Source organism: Vigna unguiculata, chromosome 9 (assembly GCF_004118075.2).
Source record: "Vigna unguiculata cultivar IT97K-499-35 chromosome 9, ASM411807v1, whole genome shotgun sequence".
Classification (NCBI taxonomy): domain Eukaryota; kingdom Viridiplantae; phylum Streptophyta; class Magnoliopsida; order Fabales; family Fabaceae; genus Vigna; species Vigna unguiculata.
The window spans coordinates 37,068,181-37,088,974 of record NC_040287.1 but is presented as its reverse complement, the minus strand read 5'-3'; the positions used below and the strand labels follow the sequence as shown (position 1 = coordinate 37,088,974).

Here is a 20,794-nt window from a genome sequence, read left to right as displayed (position 1 = left end):
TCAAATTATGACACAATTAACTTGGTTCTAGATAAGAGTATTTTTTTTTTAATCTCTCTTGAAGGCATTTATGGCTGTCCTTGACATAGTTATCATTAACTTATTCTTCATAAGGACATCATTAACTTGACCAATACATCTTCAACTAATGTAGATACAAACATTCTCGACTAACCTTAACCATTTCATCTTTAACTCGGTATAAGTTAAACTAATTTTCAACATTAGTTGAAACATTTGTTAGTTGGTTTTGATTAAAACAACCAAACTTGGCCATAATTTTTTTTTTTTGGTTAAGAATTTTCTTGACTGACCTCAACTAATTCTTTTTTCGACTAACTTTGAGTTTGTTTTTTCTGATTTGCCTCAATCAAGTCATCTTTCGTTAAGTCAAGATTGATGCATCTTTCATTTAGTTTGATTTAACTCATAATCTTTATAATATTTTCTTTACATAAATCTTTTGGATTTGTGTGTCTTTTATAGCCTTAATCTATTTTGTTATCTTATTACTTTAATGAAATTAAAAATTCTCCATAAATAATTTATTTTATAAATTGTTTATCTTATTTGTGTGGATCACATGAATTTAATTTTTAGTCAATAAAATTTTCAAAGTGCTTGATTAGTTTACTATTATGAGTATAAAATTTTATTTATTTATTTTACAGAATATAGATTTTCACTAAAACTTCCAATTCTTTCTTATTCTTGAAAATCACGTATCAGAAAAATAATATCTTAAAGTAAAAGTGTACTCAAATAAGAGTATACTAATAAAGAAAGTATACAATATACCATAAAATTTAATCATAAATTAATCTAAATTTAACGTATTTCGATTGAATACTTACCGTACAATTCTTTTGACAATCCAATTAACATTCAAGAAAGACACACAACTAGCAAACTCTCTTTTATATTTAGGATTTATTTGTTTTCAATAATAAATTTGAGGAAGAGTAAGTAAAGGGACGTGAGAGGATATAAAAGAAAAAAGTGAAGTTATTTGTTTTAAAAGATGAAAAGGTGAGACCGAAGGTAAAGTTTAAGAATAATGTGATGAATGTAATAAATATGAAATAATATTTTAATTGATAAAGATTTAGATTATAATTTACCACAATGATTAATATTAGTATAAAATAAAATAATTATTATTAGTTTTAGTATTATTATTATTATTAATTGTATTATTAATATTATTATATTATTAATATTATTATATTATTAATGTTATTATCATTATTATTATTTATATAATTAATATTACCATAATTATTATTATTAATTATCTTCAAAGTTTAATAATAATAATAATAATTATTATTATTATTATTATTAAATTTTTAAAATATTTTTAATTATTAAATTTTACGTGTCAAATTTAAGTAACAACTTTTTTATAATTAAAGAATTTTTTGTATAAGTATAGAACATGGGATAGGAAAATAAAAAATTAATTCATACAGTTTCACCCATCTTTGATCAACAATGCAGATTTGCAATGACACAGACTCCAGAATACAAATCTTAGGAATGCAAGGACTTTTCTGATTGGCAAATGTTGATACATGCATTTTCTTGTTAAAAATCATATGAGGGTAAGATGGAATTTAAAAATGAGATGTGATGGACATTTAAGTAAAAGCACACTTGCACTAAGAGTTTAAAAGAAAAAACAAATTTATGAGTATTTAAATAAATACATGTGTGTTTAGTTATTTTTCCTTTCTCATTCCATCTTTCATGCAAAGATAAGAATATTCTATTTTTCCTTGTCTATTTGTCCAATCGTCTCTGATCTTTAAAAATTAACAAGTTTTATTCACTAAAGAATTAATTGAGTTGATAACTCTTAAATTAACTATTCATTTTTGTACTTATTTTTATTATTTATCTTTTTACTTTATGTGAAATTTTGATGAATACATATTTGAGAATCAATATATCATTCCTTCCTTAAAAGTTTGACATACTAACACCTCAAACATACATTTGACATAATGTATACTTAAATGACTCTTGTTACTGGTGATTTGCATGAATCTATTTTTCTATCTCCGATGCTCGTTGCGCGTTGCCTTAAACATCTCGTCGTAAATAACTTTTACATCATTATCATAGATAAATCACTAGCATTGTTCCAACCAAGTTAAATTTACCCAAACATGTATAAATGAAGTAATTGTACAAGCAATAAAAACATATATACTCACCTCCTGAGAAGGCACAACATGCTAAACAACTTTTAATTAGAACCTAGGTTTTGAAATTAATTTTTTTAATTTTCAATTTATTAAAAAAAATACAAATTAAATTTTGAATTTTTGTATTAAAAAGCTAGCGTAGTGGCTTTTAAAAAAGATTATTACTGAAGACGTAAAAAATAAAAATAATTAACTTCATTAATTTTTGTTCATTTGTATACGACGATAAATAATTTTTTGAAAGTTGAGAAAAAAAAATTATAAAGCATATCAGAAATCCAAATTTTTGAAATTGCGTATATGTTCATATTTTTTTTTTGAAAAATAATAAAATTAAATATACATAGTTTTTAAAATTTTATTGTAAACAATTTTTATTTATGTTGTAAGTAACTTTTTAATTGAAAAATATTAAGTTTAAAATATGGTCAAATCAAAATAAAATAAATTTCAAAAACCGTCATTTAAAAGAATAAAATTGAAAAAATAATTATTTTAATTTAAAACTTTTCTTTAAAAGATAAAATTGGATAAATAAATTTTTGAAAGTTGAGAAAAACAAAATTTATAAAGCATTTCAGAAATCCAAATTTTTGAAATTGCGTATGTGTTCATATTTTTTAAGAAAAATAATAAAATTAAATATACATAGTTTTTATAATTTTATTGTAAATAATTTTTATTTATGTTGTAAGTAATTTTTTAATTAAAAAATATTAAGTTAAAAATATGGTCAAATCAAAATAAAATAAATTTAAAAAAACCGTCATTAGAAAGAATAAAATTGAAAAAAATAATTATTTTAATTTAAAATTTTTCTTTAAAAGATAAAATTGAGAAATAAACATAAACATCAGAAGAGGGAATCACTTTTTTTATTTTATTATATATATATATATATATATATATATATATATATATATATATATATATATATATATATATATATATATATATATAATTAAAACAACATACATGTTACTGAAATTTTAAAAATTAAGCTGAGAATATTTTATAAATAAAATATGTCATAAAAATATATAAATTTTTATGGTAGTTTTGTAATAATAAAATATGAAACTAAATTTAGTTTTCGTACTTTTATAATAATAAAGTTAATATTTAATTTGTGGATTAAAAATGTATTTAACACTTTTAAAAGATAAAGTTCCCTACTAGACATGATTTATTTTACTAAATATAAATATAATGAAGAATGTGGTTTAAGCATATGATTTACCCTATAGAAAAAAAGTAACTTTTGTTCAAAAAATAGTAATTTTAAACAATAGTACAAAACCATTTTTTTCTCAAATCAATTAAAACCGCATATCAAATGTGGGGGAATTGAGCTCTCAAAAGGCAAATATTTTTAACTATTTTTCAAATAAATTATATTTTTTATTATTATAAATTTTGATATCTTAATATTTTAGAAATCAAAATTTATAAATAATTTCTCATGTCTCCGGTTTTTTCCCATTAAGTCTATTAATATATCAGTGCTACTGCTCACTCTTCAACACATCCATTGGGATAAGCACAGTGAAGCACCACACTGAGAATCATAAAAAAAGCAAAGTGCGAGCATGATAGTGAAAATCAGAGGAAGCAAAGAAGAATGGAACGTAGAAGCAAAACTAATGTGAAGCTGCTAAAGCTAGAGAAAAAAATGTGTAAAAGAGTAACACGTGTCCTACAGGCAACACGTGTTACTTTTTTTATAATTTAAAAAATGTCCAAGTCAGAAATTTAAACACTTATGTTAATGATATGACACATTTCCCTTTACGAGGTACATGTGACATCTTGGGATACTGAAAATAAGGAAACATAGACTCTCTGCTGTTTACGTGTCTCTCCATTTTTGTTCTATGTTTCTTTAATATCCCAAATGCAAAATGCAGCTTTACTCTATTTTAAATATGCACAGCGAGTGTTCAGCAGCTAACATTGAAGTTGAGAGTGCCTCATTTCCACTCTGCCATACATCTTTTTTCCATCACTAGAGAAAACCATGATTCCTTCATTTATTTATCTTTTTATTTTTTTCAATTTCAACCACTCTTTTCTGTGCCTCTTCTTCTCTATCTCACATTCTGAAAAAAGGTCACACTATGGGACCATTACTATTAAATTTTTCGAAAAGGTTAACCACCACATGCACCTCACTCTCTCTACCACTGTACCAACATAAAATTACAAACTTTTCATTATGAATTTATCCTAAGAGTTGGTGAAACCATTTTTTGTTCTTTTAGTAGTTTTATCTTATCGAAACAGAAATACAATAACACAAGTGGTTGATAGAAAAAGGTGTTAACCAGAGTTGGATTGCACTAGCCATTTGTGGCTACATGCTAGAGCTTATAGAGTTGCTATGTCATAATTTTCTTTTCAGTTTTCATTGCAATTCGGCGCCCACTATAATATTCATACAGGCTTTGTTTGGCTTCTTCACCTGCATGAGTTTCGGCTTCAATTTCCAACTCGTAGCCATCTTTTACGGAAAACGAATACAATCATGTTTGCAGTTACACCGTATTCTCCGGCGACTATGCCGGTTGACGTCATTCCTCCGCCGTTCCCGCAACCAGCAGCACCCGCATTCCAATCCTCGCCGTCACCATCGATGTTTCTGACGCCTCCAGCCCCAACCTCGCCGTCGCCGGAAACATTACTCGTCCAAGGTCTGCCGCCACCGCCATCTTCAGTTACACCTATTCCTCTGACGGTGCCGGTGTTGCCGTCTCCGTCGCCGGAATCTTTCACACCGCCATTTCCACCATTCGCAGTTTCGCAATCGCCTCCGGCTCCGATCACCGCATCCCAGCCACTTCCGTTTCCATATGCCACAGCGCCTTCAACGACGTCGTTTCCGCCATTTGCAGTCGCACCATCACCTCCGTCTCCGACAGCCGATTTTCCACCTGCATTGCCAGATATGCCTCTGACACCCGAGGCGGCGGCGGTGACGACATCGAGTTTTCCTCCACCGCCTTTACCTCCTTCGTTCACGAGGGAACCAACCTTGGCAACGCCGTGGAGCCCCGCCTTGCCGTTATCGGCGCCGCAAGAAGTGAATTTGCCGGTGGCTGTGAATTTTCAGAAGACCTCAACATTCCACGTGGCAAGTGGGCTCATTGTTGGGCTAGTAATTGGGGCAATCGTTTTGGTGTTTGGTTTTAGCATTGGATTACTTCTATGCAGGAATAGGAAGAAAAACAAACAGAAGAATCTATGCACGGGTCGCACTAAGGAATCACCACCCTCCATTGAATCCAAGGGTTAGAAAATCTTATCCCTTTTTGTTTGTTCGTTAAATTGGGATAAATCTCATGACAAAAGTTAACATCAGTTTGTTAAGTACTTTCTGCCACTTAATCCAATCAAAATTTCATTTTAATAACTCATACTAACTTGTAATTCAAATTTTTATTGTATATTTAGCGATATGAAACTGCAATAATAACATACGAATAGCTAATTTTTCCCCTAAATGTAAAGGCTTAGTTTAGTAGTTTACATGATCCTTTCTATTATATAAAAAGGTGATGGATAATAGAGTTCAATTCAATGCATTTCATGGTTTGGATCAGGATCTCATGTTATTCGAGTGCCATCAAATCCAACGCTGCCACCGAATCTCACATCAGGTTCTTTTAAGTCAGTGTCTGTGAAAACAATTCCAAATCATGCTCCAAGGGCAGCCTTCAGTCCCGGGAATGGTAGTTTCAGGTATGATGAAATATTAGCGGCCACTAATTGTTTCTCTGAGTCCAATCTTCTTGGAGAAGGTGGCTTTGGCTATGTGTACAAAGGAGTTCTTCCATGTGGAAAGCAAATTGCAGTTAAGCAACTAAAATTAGGTAGCCAACAAGGAGAGAGAGAATTCCAAGCTGAGGTTGAGACAATTAGCCGAGTGCATCATAAGCATCTTGTTGAATTGGTTGGCTACTGCGTTGCTGGGGCAGAGAGAATGCTTGTTTATGAGTTTGTTCCAAATAACACATTGGAATTTCACTTGCATGGTAAGTCTGTAATTTACGGTAACCCACCGGAAATTTTTCTGCTCTGTTGTTGTGGAACTGGTGGTTTCTCGTGAAAAGTTTCCTTTTTAAGTATCGTTGCTTTGTCCTGTCTAGATGAACAGGTTTTTTCAATGGTTCCATACTACAGTTGCATGATCCTGAAGATGACATAAAATTGTATTGCAGGGGAGGGGAGTATCTTCTTAGGATGGACAACGAGAATTAAAATTGCCGTCGGATCTGCAAAAGGGCTGGCATATCTACATGAAGATTGTGAGAATTCTTCACTTTTGAGTTAGAATCTGATTCAGGATTTTGCTGTTAACATATATCATTCCTTGATTTTACATACTTAAATCTTATATAAGGATCCTGTGCTTATGACTATAGGAAATGATAATTGGTTACAGGTAATCCAGCAATTATTCACCGTGATATTAAAGCATCTAATATTCTTCTTGATTTTAAGTTTGAACCCAAGGTGAGTCTAATTTTGTTCCTTGATTATTAATGATAATGTTAGTATTAATTTTATACGGATTTTATATTTCCAAATGACTTCCAAATTTTGTTCCCAGTGCATCATACAACACATGAAGTGTACCTACGTTAATAACTGATGATCTAAGACCTATCTTTCTCAATTACTCTAGAGACATTTATGCTGAGCTTCTGTTTGTATTAGGTTTCTGACTTTGGCCTGGCGAAAGTCTTGCCAAACAACGATAGTCATATTAGTCACCTCACCACCCGAGTGATGGGAACCTTTGGGTAAGGACTCTCTCCATCTTATTGCACGTATCATAGTGAATTACTTAACATTAACCTCATCGTTTTCTTGAAATAGAAAGAGCTGTGAAATCCTTAAAATACTGAAGTAAACATTGAATTTTTTCTCTCCTATTAAGTCAGCATCACAAAGTAAACATTGGTCATTTTAGCTCTTCAGTAAATAAGCAGCGCCCTCTCTTACAAGTAACAGATAAAAAGGGTTGAAAAAAAATGTTTCTATACAGCGATCATGTGTTGCATTTGCATATGTCAAGATCAGCTTTTTGGCAACTATATATAGAACTTCAAAGCCAAAAGTTTCGTTGCAGATATGTGGCTCCGGAGTATGCATCAAGTGGTAAATTGACAGATAAATCAGACGTATATTCCTACGGCGTAATGCTTTTAGAACTTATAACCGGACGTCCACCGATCACTGCAGCAGGATCCAGGAATGAGAGCTTGGTTGACTGGGTGAGTTGACTGAGTTCTCTCCAACAATGTCTATAGATATAGTATATGTTTTTCCAACTCAAAGTAATAGTAAATTTGAAGGACGATTTTCTTTTGATCTTGACCCTCGGAGTATTAAAATGACCTTGCGAATATGTTTGTGTATTGACACTGTAGGCTAGGCCATTGCTTGCTCGAGCACTCCAAGAAGATAGTTTCGACAACCTTGTTGATCCAAGGTTGCAGAAAAATTACGAAGCTGATGAGATGGTTAGAATGATTACATGTGCAGCTGCTTGTGTGCGCCATTCATCCAGGCTTCGACCTCGTATGAGCCAAGTAATCATCTGTTCATTGTGTCTAGATTTCCTTTGTTGAAATTCTCTCTAGCTGTGATAATCATGGTCTGTTTTTAGTGTAAGTACATATGAGCCTCTGATCACTAAGTTCACAATTTGTAACAGATAGTTGGAGCCTTAGAAGGAGTAGTTTCTCTTACTGATCTTGTTGGAGATGTTACACCGGAGAATACCCCAGAACGCAACTGGTCAAATTATTTAGATTATGGTGACAACCAATACCAGTATGAGTTAAGAAGTTTCAATTTGGCACTACCAGCTCAGAAATACAGCTCTAGTGGGTACAGTGAAACCACTAGTGCTTGTGGCCTTTACTCATCAGGCTCAAGTAGTGAGGCTCACGGATCATTCCGAGAAATATTGTAAAAGAGGTTAAACATGGAGAATTGTATTGTGAACTTAGAATTCAGAACTATGGTAATTATGTTCTACTCAAGATGAAAATCTCGTACACAGTCCAGACTAGAGTAAGACGTTCAAATTCTTAATTGGTTTTCAAATTTTTTGGCAACTTTTTATTCAAAAAATTCCTCAACTTAGTGGGTTAGAGATTTCAAAACGTAATTAAAGATGATCTACATAGAATGTTGTGGATTAGCGGTTAGAAAATGAATAACCAAATTCACAAATAATAATAAAAATATGAATAATATAATAATAATAATAATATTAAGACATATTTATGAATTAGAGAATATTAATGAGAACTACAATTCTTGTATCAACAAGAGATAAAAAGTAAAAGTAAAGAGAGAAGGAGAAATATTTTGGGTCGAGACACGTAAAGCATTTTCTTTAGAAAGAAAAAGTTTTTATTGTATATGGTAAAACAAAATCACATGCGTTTTTCTCTCAAGATATAACAATCCGTCAGATTAATCGAGTGCAATCAAATCAATCGAGTGCAATGAAGGATATCTGAACCTTATGAACACTCATGTGTTAAAAGATACTGTAAGGAAGAAGACAAAACACTTATATATCGTGTTTGTTATGTACTCCCATGCAAATAGGAGTATTTATAGGTAGTAGGGAGAGACTTAAGAATTAATGGTAATAGATATGATTAAATAAAATATTAATTTGTAATAAAATTACAGTTAACCATAAATAACATTTATCCATAAACTTAAAAGTTTATACAAATACAAGTAATCGTATGATAATATTTTAAATTATATTAAATATTTCTAACAATCCCCACATAATTTAAAACATAAAATAAAACAAAATATATCACCTTTTCAAACAAAATATTATAGTTCAGTATAAGAAACCTTCCAAGTTCAAGTCTTACCCCTAGTAGTGTTTATAAACTCCCACTTAATTGTCTTGAGCTACCTCCCTAGTAAATAAAACATACAATATTAGTCGGTGCTCATTTTAGGTTCTAATCAGTATTTACAAGTTATGGCCTTTTGCATGTATCTTGTTTGTGAGTGTAACTTAGAGACTTGTCCATGTCTCACAATGGCAGTTCCACCATCACACTCGCTAGATAAACTCTGAAATGGTAGTTTGCAACTCACACCCATATGATAATTGTCATTGGACCTATTAAAAGGTATTTAAAAGAATTAAACATAATAATGCAAATACTTAAATCTTATTATTGTCATAATTTATAGTGCACCTCGTCCATAGAAATGAAGTAATATAGAAATATAAATAATGATTCACATTATTATTATTATTATTATTAAAAATTAAAGATGTGTAGCTTTATTAATAATAATAATAATTCAAAATTATTATTATTATTAATTGTTGATTTGTAAGTTTTATTATTATTCACGTTATTATAATGTTTTATAATTTAGTTTTCATTCATCTAATCTTAGAGAGGATTAGGAATGTATTTTTAATTGTTTTCTTCAATTCGGTTATGACTTAACTAATTACAAGTTTCTTATAAATATAAATATTTTTAATTAAATGTTTATTAAGACTTAACTAATTATAAGTTTCTTATAAATGTAATTATTTTTAGTTAAATTTTTATTAAAAAAGTTGTTATATTAAATACTCAAAACTTTATAATTTTTAATTGAGTTTCTACCGGTTAAATTTTTTCTTAATTAAGTAAAGTAATTTTTATTTTATCTTATCATTTTATTAATTTATCTCCACATATAAGATGAAAATTTGAGATTGATATAAAATGGAGATGATAAACTAAAGGAATTGACCTTTACATTACATTGTGTGTTTGAACGAGAAATTTTAACAATTTTAAGAAATTGTAATTCTTAGTAATTAAATTATTTGGAAATGAATTTTCTTCTTTTATTAAATAATTAATTTGGATAAACTAATTAAAATATCATAAATTTCATTTTTCTTATTTAGATAAAATAATTTAATTTATATATTTGATGGACTCAATTTTATCTTTGAGTGTAACTTAACTTAGCTTGACGATCTTCAGTCTGGGTTGGGTCGGCTTAGCTCAAATTTCCTCCAGGTTTGGCACGGTTTGAGCCGGCTCGACCTTTGACTTAAGCCAACTCAACATTCAACCCAAGCCGACCAGGGTTGACCTTTGGCCTCTGTCAGTCTGGCTCGACTTTTAGCTCGAGTTGATTTGATTCAACCTTTGGCCCGTGCTGGCTTAGTTTGACTTTCGGCCTGAGCTAATCCGAGTCGACCTTCAACCTGTGTCGTCCCAACTCGACCTATGGCCTAAACTGGTCAGCCCCGACTCTACCTTCAACTCGACCACCCTAGCTCGACATTCAGTCCATATCATCCTAGCTTGACCTTCGGTCCCGGGCGTCCTGGCACAACCTTCGTCATAAGTCAGTCTATCTCGATCTTTGACCCTGTCCGACTTGACTTTTTGCACCTGAGGACTTTTTTATCCTAACTGACGAGCAGGTCCACAACTTAAAAATTTTTAATTTCCTTTTTTAAATAAATTTTAAATTTTATTTATTTAAAATACCTTCTTAAATTTTCTCAATTTAAAATTCTTTTTAATTTTCTCATTCAAAACATTATTTTTCTTGAAATGATTTCACATCTTCAAATAAATTAATTATTATCTTATATTACCTCATCCGGTTATTGGTTTTATGTAGAACATGGTGGATGACAAGAAAGTTCATACTCTCCGATAACCTTTTACATCATTGTTTATAATAGAGAATTTAATAAAATTCCTTTTAAATTAACAATAATATTATTTTATATTAGTCACATAATCTAACATTATTTTTAATAGATAAAAAACTCAATCACATCATATTATTCGATTAACGAAATAAATAACCAAATTTCAATAAAAAACATATATTTTGAATACTTAATAAACTTAAAAAAATAATGAAATATTATGACAATCTCTTAAATTATTCTCACATTTAAAACAAAAAAAAATCATTACTTTGTTACCAATAATTAGTCGCAATATTAGTCATATAATTTAACACATTTTTAATAGATAAAAAAAATCAATCACATCATATTATTCGATTAACGAAATAAATGACCAAAATTTAACAAAAGCATATATTTTGAATACTTAATAAACTTAAAAGATTAATAAATTATGATGACAAACTTTTAAATTAGTCGCACATTTAAAAAAAAAACCATTACTTTGTTACCAAATTCGAATATTTAGATTTGCATTTCTTGCTATCATCGCTCCTCTTAGAACAAAGAATAAAAAATAATATATAATCCTTTTCTTGTTTAAATTCATCCTTTAAATTTATGAAAGTATCAATTGGTTTAACCGGTCATAAAGTAATCTGTTTTTACAATTTATTTCTCTCCCAACACTCTCTCCTTCATTATCTTTTACATGTCTTTTAAATTTATATATATATATATATATATATATATATATATATATATATAAAAATTAAAAAAATATAATATATTTTTTTATTCAAATGAATGGTTGTATAATTTTTGTCTTCATCTAATATAACAAATATATGTATAGATTATTTAAAAACTATTGTAAGGATTAAAAATATAATAGAAAAATATATTATTAAATTATAAAAAGAAAGAACAAAAAAGATTTTCTTTGTGACAAATAATAAGAAAAATTATACTTGGATAAACAAAATATGAAAGTTAATAAATTTAAATTTGAATGTCATTTAATGTTAAATTAGAGAATGTTACATGCGACTTTATTAGTAATTACGGTTATTTGTAATGAAATGAAACGTATGTTTTGACATTTATATTAAATTTAATGTTGATTGTGTAGTATATTGGAAATGACACTCTGACACGAATACGATATACGATACGTTTATTTTTAGAATAATATAATTTATTTTTAGAATAATATAATATGATACGTATTACAAATATAAATACATTAAGAAATGTAAAATAATTTTTAAAAATTTAAATTATTATTGTATAAATTCAAACTAAAATTAAATATAATAAAAAAATAGTCGATATAAAATGTTATAAATTATCGTCATTACAAAAATATTAATATTTTATAGATTAAAAATTTTATTAATAAATATTAATAGTATCTTAAAATATCGTATATAAATACACTTATCGAATATGAATACACGATTCGAATTAAAATATGGATGCATATTGATTAATTGCAAATTAAATGATATTATCGTCGATCTAGCAATAAATATTAAATGCGATACTTATTTAATGCGATATTTATTGAAAGTTAATACGTTTATGAAATTAATTAATAAATATAATATTTGTCCTGATACATTAGATATTTAATTTTTAAATGTAGTAAATATATTTAATGGAATATATATGGAGAAAAAAATATGTTAGTGAATGAATAAGTACTACAAAATGGTATGCCATTATAATTATTATAGACTGGCAGAACTGTGTTGGTATCTTTTATCGTCCTATATTATTTTAATTAATTCAATTTTAATTTTTATAAGTGCGTATAATATTGTGTAGTAATATGCAGGGTTATTTCAATCAGGTAGATCATTAGTTTATTTAAACTATTTTTTGTTTAGTACCAAAATAATAAAATTCCAAAACATAATTACAGGTAAAAAGGATAAATATTTTTATAGTTCCTAATTTTAAACGCAAAATTAAGAACTTGATGTTATCTTACACTTTTCGTATATTTTATTTCTTAAACTTAATATATATATATATAATAATTTTACTTTTAATTATTTTAAATTCTTTTCAAAGAGTTAAATGTGATATTTCAATTTTTTTATTGTCATATTTAATACCTTAAAAACATTTAATGCAATTAAAGTAGGAGGACTATATCTATTTAGTTGTAAGGTGTGAAATCAAACTGTATCACAATTTAAGACAAAGACGAATTTCAATTTTTCATTAAATTGTTGTATTAAATACATATTTTCAATTATCTCATTTTAAACGTATAACAGATAATAATCACTTCAGTCACCTAACAATCACATCATCTTTCTAAGACTTGGTAAGATAATAATTACTTGGTTAAATTACTTAGTTAAATTTAAGATAATAAATTTTAAAAAAATTTTAAAATTTTTTAAAAAGAATCAAAAAAATCAGAAATTGACACGTGGCGTTGACTTTTAAGAAAATGAAAACCAAATTGATACAACAAAAAACGCGAGGACCAAAATGAAATTTCATAACAAATAAAGAGACCAAAAGAGTAATTTAACCTAATTACTTCGATAAGTTAAGAGCCACTCATTCTTCTATAGAAAAAGTTAAGAAATACACAAACTTTATTAAATACTCAGAGTACAAAATTTTATCAGAAACTTAATTGAGAAAATTCTCAAATTTATTAAGACTTAAAAATATAATTACGCCTAAAAAATTTAAATAAAGAAAATATGTTTTGAATAAAAAATTTTAATATCTTAGTTATAATTATTAAAATTTTACAAACTTATTAAATAATTTAATATTTTTAATAAATTTACTTAGTTAATTAGGTAATATCTTAAATTAAGTTGTCATGTGTTTATCGATAATATTACATATTATGATTGTTTTTTTTTTTAAATATGATAGTATTTTTGAAAAATATTTTCTCTTTTTTGGGTATTGAATTTTTTTGATTTAAAATTAATAATATTTGATTTTTTTTTAAGAATAATTGAAAATTTAAATTAATTATTTGAGTTAGTATTGTAAGTATGAATTTATTTAAATGTACCAGAAGTTTTATTTTGAAATAGTTTAAATTAAAATTTAAAATAAATATTAAAAATATCATCTACTAAAATGGTAACAAATCATAAATTCAAACTATAAAAGTTAAATTAATAATATTTACAAATACTGATAGACGAATTTATTATTTTATTAATAATAAAAGGCACATTAATTATTTAATGATTTATATTAAATTTATTAAAATAAATTAAAAATGAATAAGCTTTTTATAGTTTTAAAATTTAAGAAAAAATTTAAAAAAAATTGGCAGAAAAGTTAACATTTTTTTCAATTATGTTAAAATAAATGTCGGAATTTGTTTTTGTCTAATATAAATAAAAGTAGTATTATTTGGATAAATGCCGTGAATACTATGTTATATTAGAAGTTTTTATTATAATCGTAATAATTTGAAAAAAGTTTCATCAAATTCTAATAGTGAACATTAAATAGAATTATTTAGGTAAACATATTTAAAAATAATTGTTTCAAAAAATTAAAATTTTCTAATAAAGTAGGCATTTTTATAAAATTTATACATACCGATATCTCAAAATCCATCGATTATTTATTGTTATTAAAAAATACAAAAATAATGTAAAATTTACGATAAAAGTTATATTTTACGAAATATAAAAAAGTTTTACCTATCATAACAAAATTTATAATTTCTTTCATCAATAACTTTGTAAGAAAAATAATTAAAATGTAAGAAACAGATATTTTCAATTTCAGATTTTGAAAAAAGCTAAAACAATTTGTTATGCAAAAATTTCCTTATACTAATGTGATAAGAGAATAAAATTTTATATAAAAAAATGTTTTATCAAAATTATATCTTGTCTTTTCCTTTTTAACACGGATTTGACAGACACAAAATCTGAAATCCTACGTGGCAACTCGAAAATATTTGATTGGGTGAGAGAGCTCAAATTACGTGGATCGTTGAGCAGAGTCACGTTTCACATGGTCGTCACGTAACGGCGAAACCCAATTGATTCCTCACAACACAAAGCAGTAACAACCACCGTCAATTGACCGTTTGCCAAGTTATCTTCATTTTTGGTCCTAACCTCAGTAACCTCTCTCTCTCATTATCACGGTAAATCTTAAAACCCTAATCCTTCTGCAATTTTTTTTTATTTCCATTTTCTACAATCAATTTCTCTCTCCCAAAACAATTTCTCTCTCTATCTCTCTTCGATCTGCTTTGCTTCTGGGGCCAACCGCTCCTGCAATTCCCTTTTGCGATTGGAGGTTGCCCTCTTTCCCTTTTCTTTTTTCTAGATTGATCGACGATTTTGTTTTTTGTTTTTCAATTTTGGTGATTCGTGCTGTTTTTTAATCGCAGTGGAGGCCATTCTCGCAACGTGAGTTTATTAGATCCAAAATTGTTCAGAAAAGAGGTCAAGGAGGATGAAGAAAACCGAACGAATTGCGAATTTGGCTTTAACAGGTTTGTTTCTCGTGTTTCATGCTTCAGTTGATACTCTTATTGAGCAACCTTCCAGTTGCTGTGTGATTCATATCGAGCTTTTTTGGCATTGTAGCACAATGTAGTTGCTGTATCATTCATTCTCAATTGAATTGAATTGAGTTGTGGTTCTGTATTCTAAAATTTTAGGGTATTGAATTTTGGTAGCTGGGCCTTGTTTTGTTTAATAATACTTGTTTGTTTAATAATAATCATAATAATGTCAATGCGTGAGTGATAGAGGGAGAGTGAGTCTGTTTTTGTTCCTCAATTTCTCAATATTATTGTCATTTTATTTGTAATCACAGGTTTAACCTTAGCACCGCTTGTTGTGAAAGTAGATCCGAATTTAAATGTTATTTTGACTGCTTGTCTCACTGTGTTCGTGGGATGTTACCGCTCTGTCAAACCAACCCCGCCAACTGTGAGTACTTAATCTGCTTATTCCCTTCTTTATATTGTGTTCTTTGGTGGTTAATCTGATTTCTGTTGCAAATAATTTTACAGGAGACAATGTCGAATGAACATGCCATGCGTTTCCCCTTTGTTGGAAGTGCGATGTTATTGTCACTGTTCTTACTCTTCAAGTTTCTATCCAAGGACTTGGTGAACACTGTATTGACAGGCTACTTCTTTGTACTCGGGATTGTTGCGCTTTCGTATGTTCTTTTCCTCACGTTGGATGTCCTTGTCATAGTATCGATAAAATCTTTTTGTTAATATTTTTTGTATTTTATTAAACACTTTCTTTTCCACTGTCTACAGGGCAACATTATTACCGTTTATTAAACGTTTTCTGCCAAAGCATTGGAATGAGGACGTCATAGTCTGGCGACTTCCATATTTCCGATGTATGTGACTCCCTGGCTAGTGTGTTTTCTTATTGTTGGTGATAGTATTTTCTCTGAACTGCGGTGCATCTAGTTCCAAATTCCTATTAATGCAGCCTCTGGGCACTTGTACTCGTTGTGATGTGCCCAATCAAATATAAAAAATGCTCGAGGGCTTTATTTGTTGATAATTCATTTATTTTTTCTTTTTAATAAATGTAATTTTTAGCATGATTTTGAACTATTTTCTCGAGAAGGCATTATAAATTCAACCCTTTAGACAAAATAAAGGTAAATGCTTTCATACCCCCATGGACCAATGTGGCTTGTCACAATTATCAAAAGGGGAGTCATTTTCGTGTTATTGTGAAAACTGTTGACCAGTTGGTGGCTCTAGCTACACTCACTAATTATTTTATTTGACTTAAGTTTTAAGTTCTGTTGATCAGCTATGATCACCAATGTCTTTGGCTAATTATTATGCTTTACTGTTTATGTTGTTGGCTTTTTAATTCTTTATTTATTATCATTACACGATTATCCTCATGATTTGCATTTTATGTGTTAGTTATTTGTACATGAAGTTGAGATTAATCTTCCTCATTCAAGTTGATCAAGTTGAGATTAATCTTCCTCTATCACGCATAATATATATTTTTCTGCTTATACTTTTCTTGTCCAGCTGTGGAGATTGAGTTTACAAGGTCACAGGTCGTTGCTGGAATCCCTGGGACATTCTTTTGTGCTTGGTATGCTTTGCGGAAGCATTGGCTGGCAAATAATATATTGGGTCTTGCTTTCTGTATTCAGGTCTGTCAATTTTCTATATATAAATTTTCCTATCAACTACTATTTATGATAAAGTTTCATCATCAATTTATTATATATTTTATACAAAATTTGTGGTACCCACTTTTGTGGTTTGAACTAATATTTTTTATGAATTTTGATAAATAAATTAAATCATTCTATCATTTGTGCTATCAATGTGTAGAATTATGAATCAGTTTTTGATTACTAAAATTTACACCAATGTACATTTCATCACTTGCAGGGAATTGAAATGCTTTCTCTTGGGTCTTTCAAGACTGGTGCTATTCTCTTGGTAGGTGTTTTCTTTCTTTTGTAATTAATGGTGCTCAAAGCGTTTATTTAAGAAGACATGTATACCAACAATCATTTTTCTGTGGATAAACCAGATCATATGTCTGTGTCATTCGTGAAGAGAAACATGAACTCTTTTTAGTTGTAACAAAATACAATTTAAAGGCCTTTGGACCTTGACTTACTCTATCATCTGATTCATTCAGCTTGTTTTTTACTCTTTAAATCAAATACAAGCTCATAAAATGCCTGAGCAAATTATATTTTATTCCCTACAGATATAATAATTTAGTCTTATTTTCCAAAAGATAGAAGACATTTTTTTTTGCTGTACAATCCTTTGTTTTAAATATGGTCATTGACTTTCTTACATTCTTATTTTACAGGCTGGTCTATTTGTATATGACATATTCTGGGTTTTCTTCACTCCAGTAATGGTCAGCGTTGCAAAATCATTTGATGCTCCAATAAAGGTTAAAACTTTAGCTAAATGAAATGGAAATTCCTCTTTGTGAACCTTTGAATTTTAATTGTGTATATATTTACTTGGATATTAGATAGAAATTGTAATAAATTTCTTCCTAATATTGTCATTCAAATTATTTTGCAGCTTTTGTTCCCCACAGCAGATGCTGTAAGGCCATTTTCAATGCTTGGACTTGGTGATATTGTTATCCCTGGTAGGATGACTCTTCATTTATGTATTGATATATTTATTTTGTGACGTTGCTCTGTAATAATACAGTTCAGCTTTTAATTTGTATCTTGTACCAGACTTTGTTAACCTATGCTTAGAAGATTTTGCGAAAATGGTATGGAAAAGATGAGGGAGTAAATGGAAAATAATCTGCATTTCACTTTGCTGTCACGTAGGAACACAAGTGAATTATTTTAATATACTTCCCTGTTTGTGGAGGAGCAAGAGTGAGAGTTTGAGGGTGTAGCGCTTTCAGATTTTCTCCTCCCCTACACAAATTTTTAAGCTCCCTTGAAGCTAAATTTCAAAATAAAAAACTCTTGTGGTGTAACTATCCCACTCCCCTGTTATATCAAAAAGGTCTTTTCAGCGTTCTAGCTAAGTGACATTGTTCCGAACCTTATTTTTCCCTTTTTATGAATAATTGCTTTGTTGCTCTAAACTCTTAACTTTGTCGAGTTTACTTAACTGATTAAACTTGGTGACTGTATTTTAAAGAGTGATTTTTTACATATTTTTTTGCATTCATAAATCCAAATATCTCAAAGTTGTTATTACTCTACATTACAACTTTGAGATAGAGTGATAAATAAATTTTATCCGTACCTGTATGAACATCTTTGACAATAATGAAGGAAAAGTTTCTCTATAGTAATTTTGTTGGTGTTTGTTACTTCAATTTATTTTGACTACGTATTTTTTTTCCTTCAGGTATTTTTGTAGCATTGGCTTTACGATTTGATGTATCCAGAGGAAAACAGCCCCAATATTTCAAGAGTGCATTTGTAGGATACACTGTTGGCTTGGTCCTTACAATTGTTGTGATGAACTGGTTTCAGGCTGCACAGGTAACTGATCTGTTTCATGTTTTGTTTTGTTTTTGTAGGTTTTGGGGATGTGTGGGGTTGTAGTCACTGATCATTAATGCCAAATACTGTTCTAAATTTCTAATACATGTCTGGCTGAATTTGTGGAACAATCATGGACTTTTGGTGATCAAACTCTCCTAAACTAATTTTTTCCCTTGATTGTATTCCTTTTGCCAGCCTGCTCTTTTGTATATTGTACCTTCTGTAATTGGATTCTTGGCTGCTCATTGCATATGGAATGGTGATGTCAAACAGGTTTGTTTCTTTGCTTATATTTTCTGTTTCTTCATTCTCATATCAGTGTTAGTCCATCCTTTTTTATATATCTAGTGTGCTTTCAGTATTATTTTCCTTGGAGTAGAACTTACCTCATTTGTATTAAATACTATGTATAATGAAAATATGCAAATTTGATTTATCACGTTTTGAACCCCATCAATGAACCATAGGATGTCACCATCAGTAATTTTGCCGTAAAACTTTTGACAATTTTTTATTTGGAGTCGTGAAAGAGTCACTAATATTGGGAATTTAAGTCCTATATAGACTATTACTTTGACATGATCTTTTGCACCTGTTTTTCACTATCTATATATACCTTTAACTAGGCTACATGGACGCAGGAGATGAACTTATGTTTTCTACCTTCTAAACGAAACTTTGCTTTGTTATGAACAGTTTTAAAAGGTTCATGCAATATGTTTTTGTTGCAGTGTATTATGACTATGTTTTGAAAGGATTGGATATATGATTGTTATTTTATTTAGTAACGAGTTAAGACGTGAAGATGGTTAGGATTTATGCGTAACATGTATTCTAACAGTTTTTCATACCCTTTCAATGCAGTTGTTGGAGTTCGATGAGTCAAAGACTGCCAATTCACCTCAAGAGCAGGACAAGTCCAGCAAAAAGGTTGTATAAGTTAATGCATGCCCAATACCAATACTTCCTAGTCAGAGAAGAAATACTGTTTTTTTGTTCTTCTGAAAACACCGTTACATTTAAAGCTAACTTATTCAGCAGCACCCCTGTAACTGATTGTGATTTTAAAAAAATGTATTAGTTTTATCTTTCAAATTTGCATTTTGCTTTTACTGCCTGATTTCTTTGGGTTTCCATGGCATACTTTCTGTTCTCGGCACACACACATGCATTACTTTTTTGGTGGTTTTGGGGGGGAGGGATGGGGGTTTGACTCTGTTAAGTATGGCTTGTTATTCCTATGTTCCTGCTGTGTTTTTCTGGAAAACTTATTCTTTACCTAACTAATTGTGATGTTTATCTTTGTTGAAATTACAGTAATAATCAGTCTAGGATTTGAAAATGACATTTCAGTGGTGTTCAGTAAATAATTCTAAAATCCAGTTTCTAGTTCATATTCAGTAGGATCTGCAATTTTTAGTTTGTTTGACATGAGTTTGTTTACTTGTAATGGTACAAAATAATCTTGAATGGTGCACATGCCATTGTTTAATTATACGTAGCTTGTCCCATAAATTAGTCAAACTGTTTCGCGCCAGGATGATTTATTAACCATGACGCGTTTTCAGATAGTCTACAAACCATATTTGTTCACTGAGTAAGGATAAAATTTTAGCAGTTAATTTAATTCGTATGTTGATTCCTAAACGTAAAATTAGTCTTCAACTATAGAAAATACTTTGGTTTTTTCACCATTTTAGTACAATATTCTCATCAAATTATTGAAATGAGCAAGTTTTAAAAGTTGTATCCACGTAGATAAACTGTTTTTGCCTAACACAAATTTATTATGAAGTTATGCATGCATGACACAACTTCACATTTCTCAAAGTGAAATCAAATTGTCTTACACTTCTATGTTAAA

The 20,794-nt window shown here is 29.1% G+C and overlaps 2 protein-coding genes across 3 annotated transcripts; both read left to right on the top strand.

Annotated features, from left to right (window-relative positions):
* Window positions 1–4,464: 4,464 nt before the first annotated feature.
* Window positions 4,465–8,289, top strand: LOC114162291 (proline-rich receptor-like protein kinase PERK15). The gene is made up of 8 exons (XM_028046124.1): window positions 4,465–5,497; window positions 5,810–6,241; window positions 6,428–6,514; window positions 6,652–6,722; window positions 6,927–7,012; window positions 7,342–7,486; window positions 7,643–7,804; window positions 7,930–8,289. Exons 1-8 carry the CDS (start codon window positions 4,735–4,737, stop codon window positions 8,188–8,190), a joined length of 2,007 nt encoding a protein of 668 aa, XP_027901925.1. The 5' UTR covers window positions 4,465–4,734; the 3' UTR covers window positions 8,191–8,289.
* A 6,689-nt stretch (window positions 8,290–14,978) lies between these two features.
* LOC114196301 (signal peptide peptidase) lies at window positions 14,979–20,042 on the top strand. 2 transcript variants are annotated; one of them, XM_028086903.1, is made up of 12 exons: window positions 14,979–15,076; window positions 15,326–15,430; window positions 15,757–15,872; window positions 15,956–16,107; window positions 16,214–16,299; window positions 16,961–17,088; window positions 17,333–17,383; window positions 17,769–17,855; window positions 17,993–18,062; window positions 18,791–18,927; window positions 19,126–19,203; window positions 19,795–20,042. In XM_028086903.1, exons 2-12 carry the CDS (start codon window positions 15,391–15,393, stop codon window positions 19,867–19,869), a joined length of 1,020 nt encoding a protein of 339 aa, XP_027942704.1. In that variant the 5' UTR covers window positions 14,979–15,076; window positions 15,326–15,390; the 3' UTR covers window positions 19,870–20,042. The 2 variants fall into 2 exon arrangements, with proteins under 2 accessions (XP_027942704.1, XP_027942703.1); XM_028086902.1 differs by having other exon boundaries at window positions 15,011–15,231.
* Window positions 20,043–20,794: the final 752 nt, after the last annotated feature.

Excerpts from the sequence above, each read along its gene's own strand:
- LOC114162291 (XM_028046124.1), top strand. The coding sequence starts at position 4,735 with ATGTTTGCAGTTACACCGTATTCTCCGGCGACTATGCCGGTTGACGTC. Across the intron at positions 5,498-5,809 it reads ACCCTCCATTGAATCCAAGG|GATCTCATGTTATTCGAGTG; the intron begins GTTAGAAAATCT and ends GGTTTGGATCAG. Across the intron at positions 7,805-7,929 it reads TTCGACCTCGTATGAGCCAA|ATAGTTGGAGCCTTAGAAGG; the intron begins GTAATCATCTGT and ends AATTTGTAACAG.
- LOC114196301 (XM_028086903.1), top strand. The coding sequence starts at position 15,391 with ATGAAGAAAACCGAACGAATTGCGAATTTGGCTTTAACAG. Across the intron at positions 18,928-19,125 it reads ACTGGTTTCAGGCTGCACAG|CCTGCTCTTTTGTATATTGT; the intron begins GTAACTGATCTG and ends TCCTTTTGCCAG. Across the intron at positions 19,204-19,794 it reads GGAATGGTGATGTCAAACAG|TTGTTGGAGTTCGATGAGTC; the intron begins GTTTGTTTCTTT and ends CTTTCAATGCAG.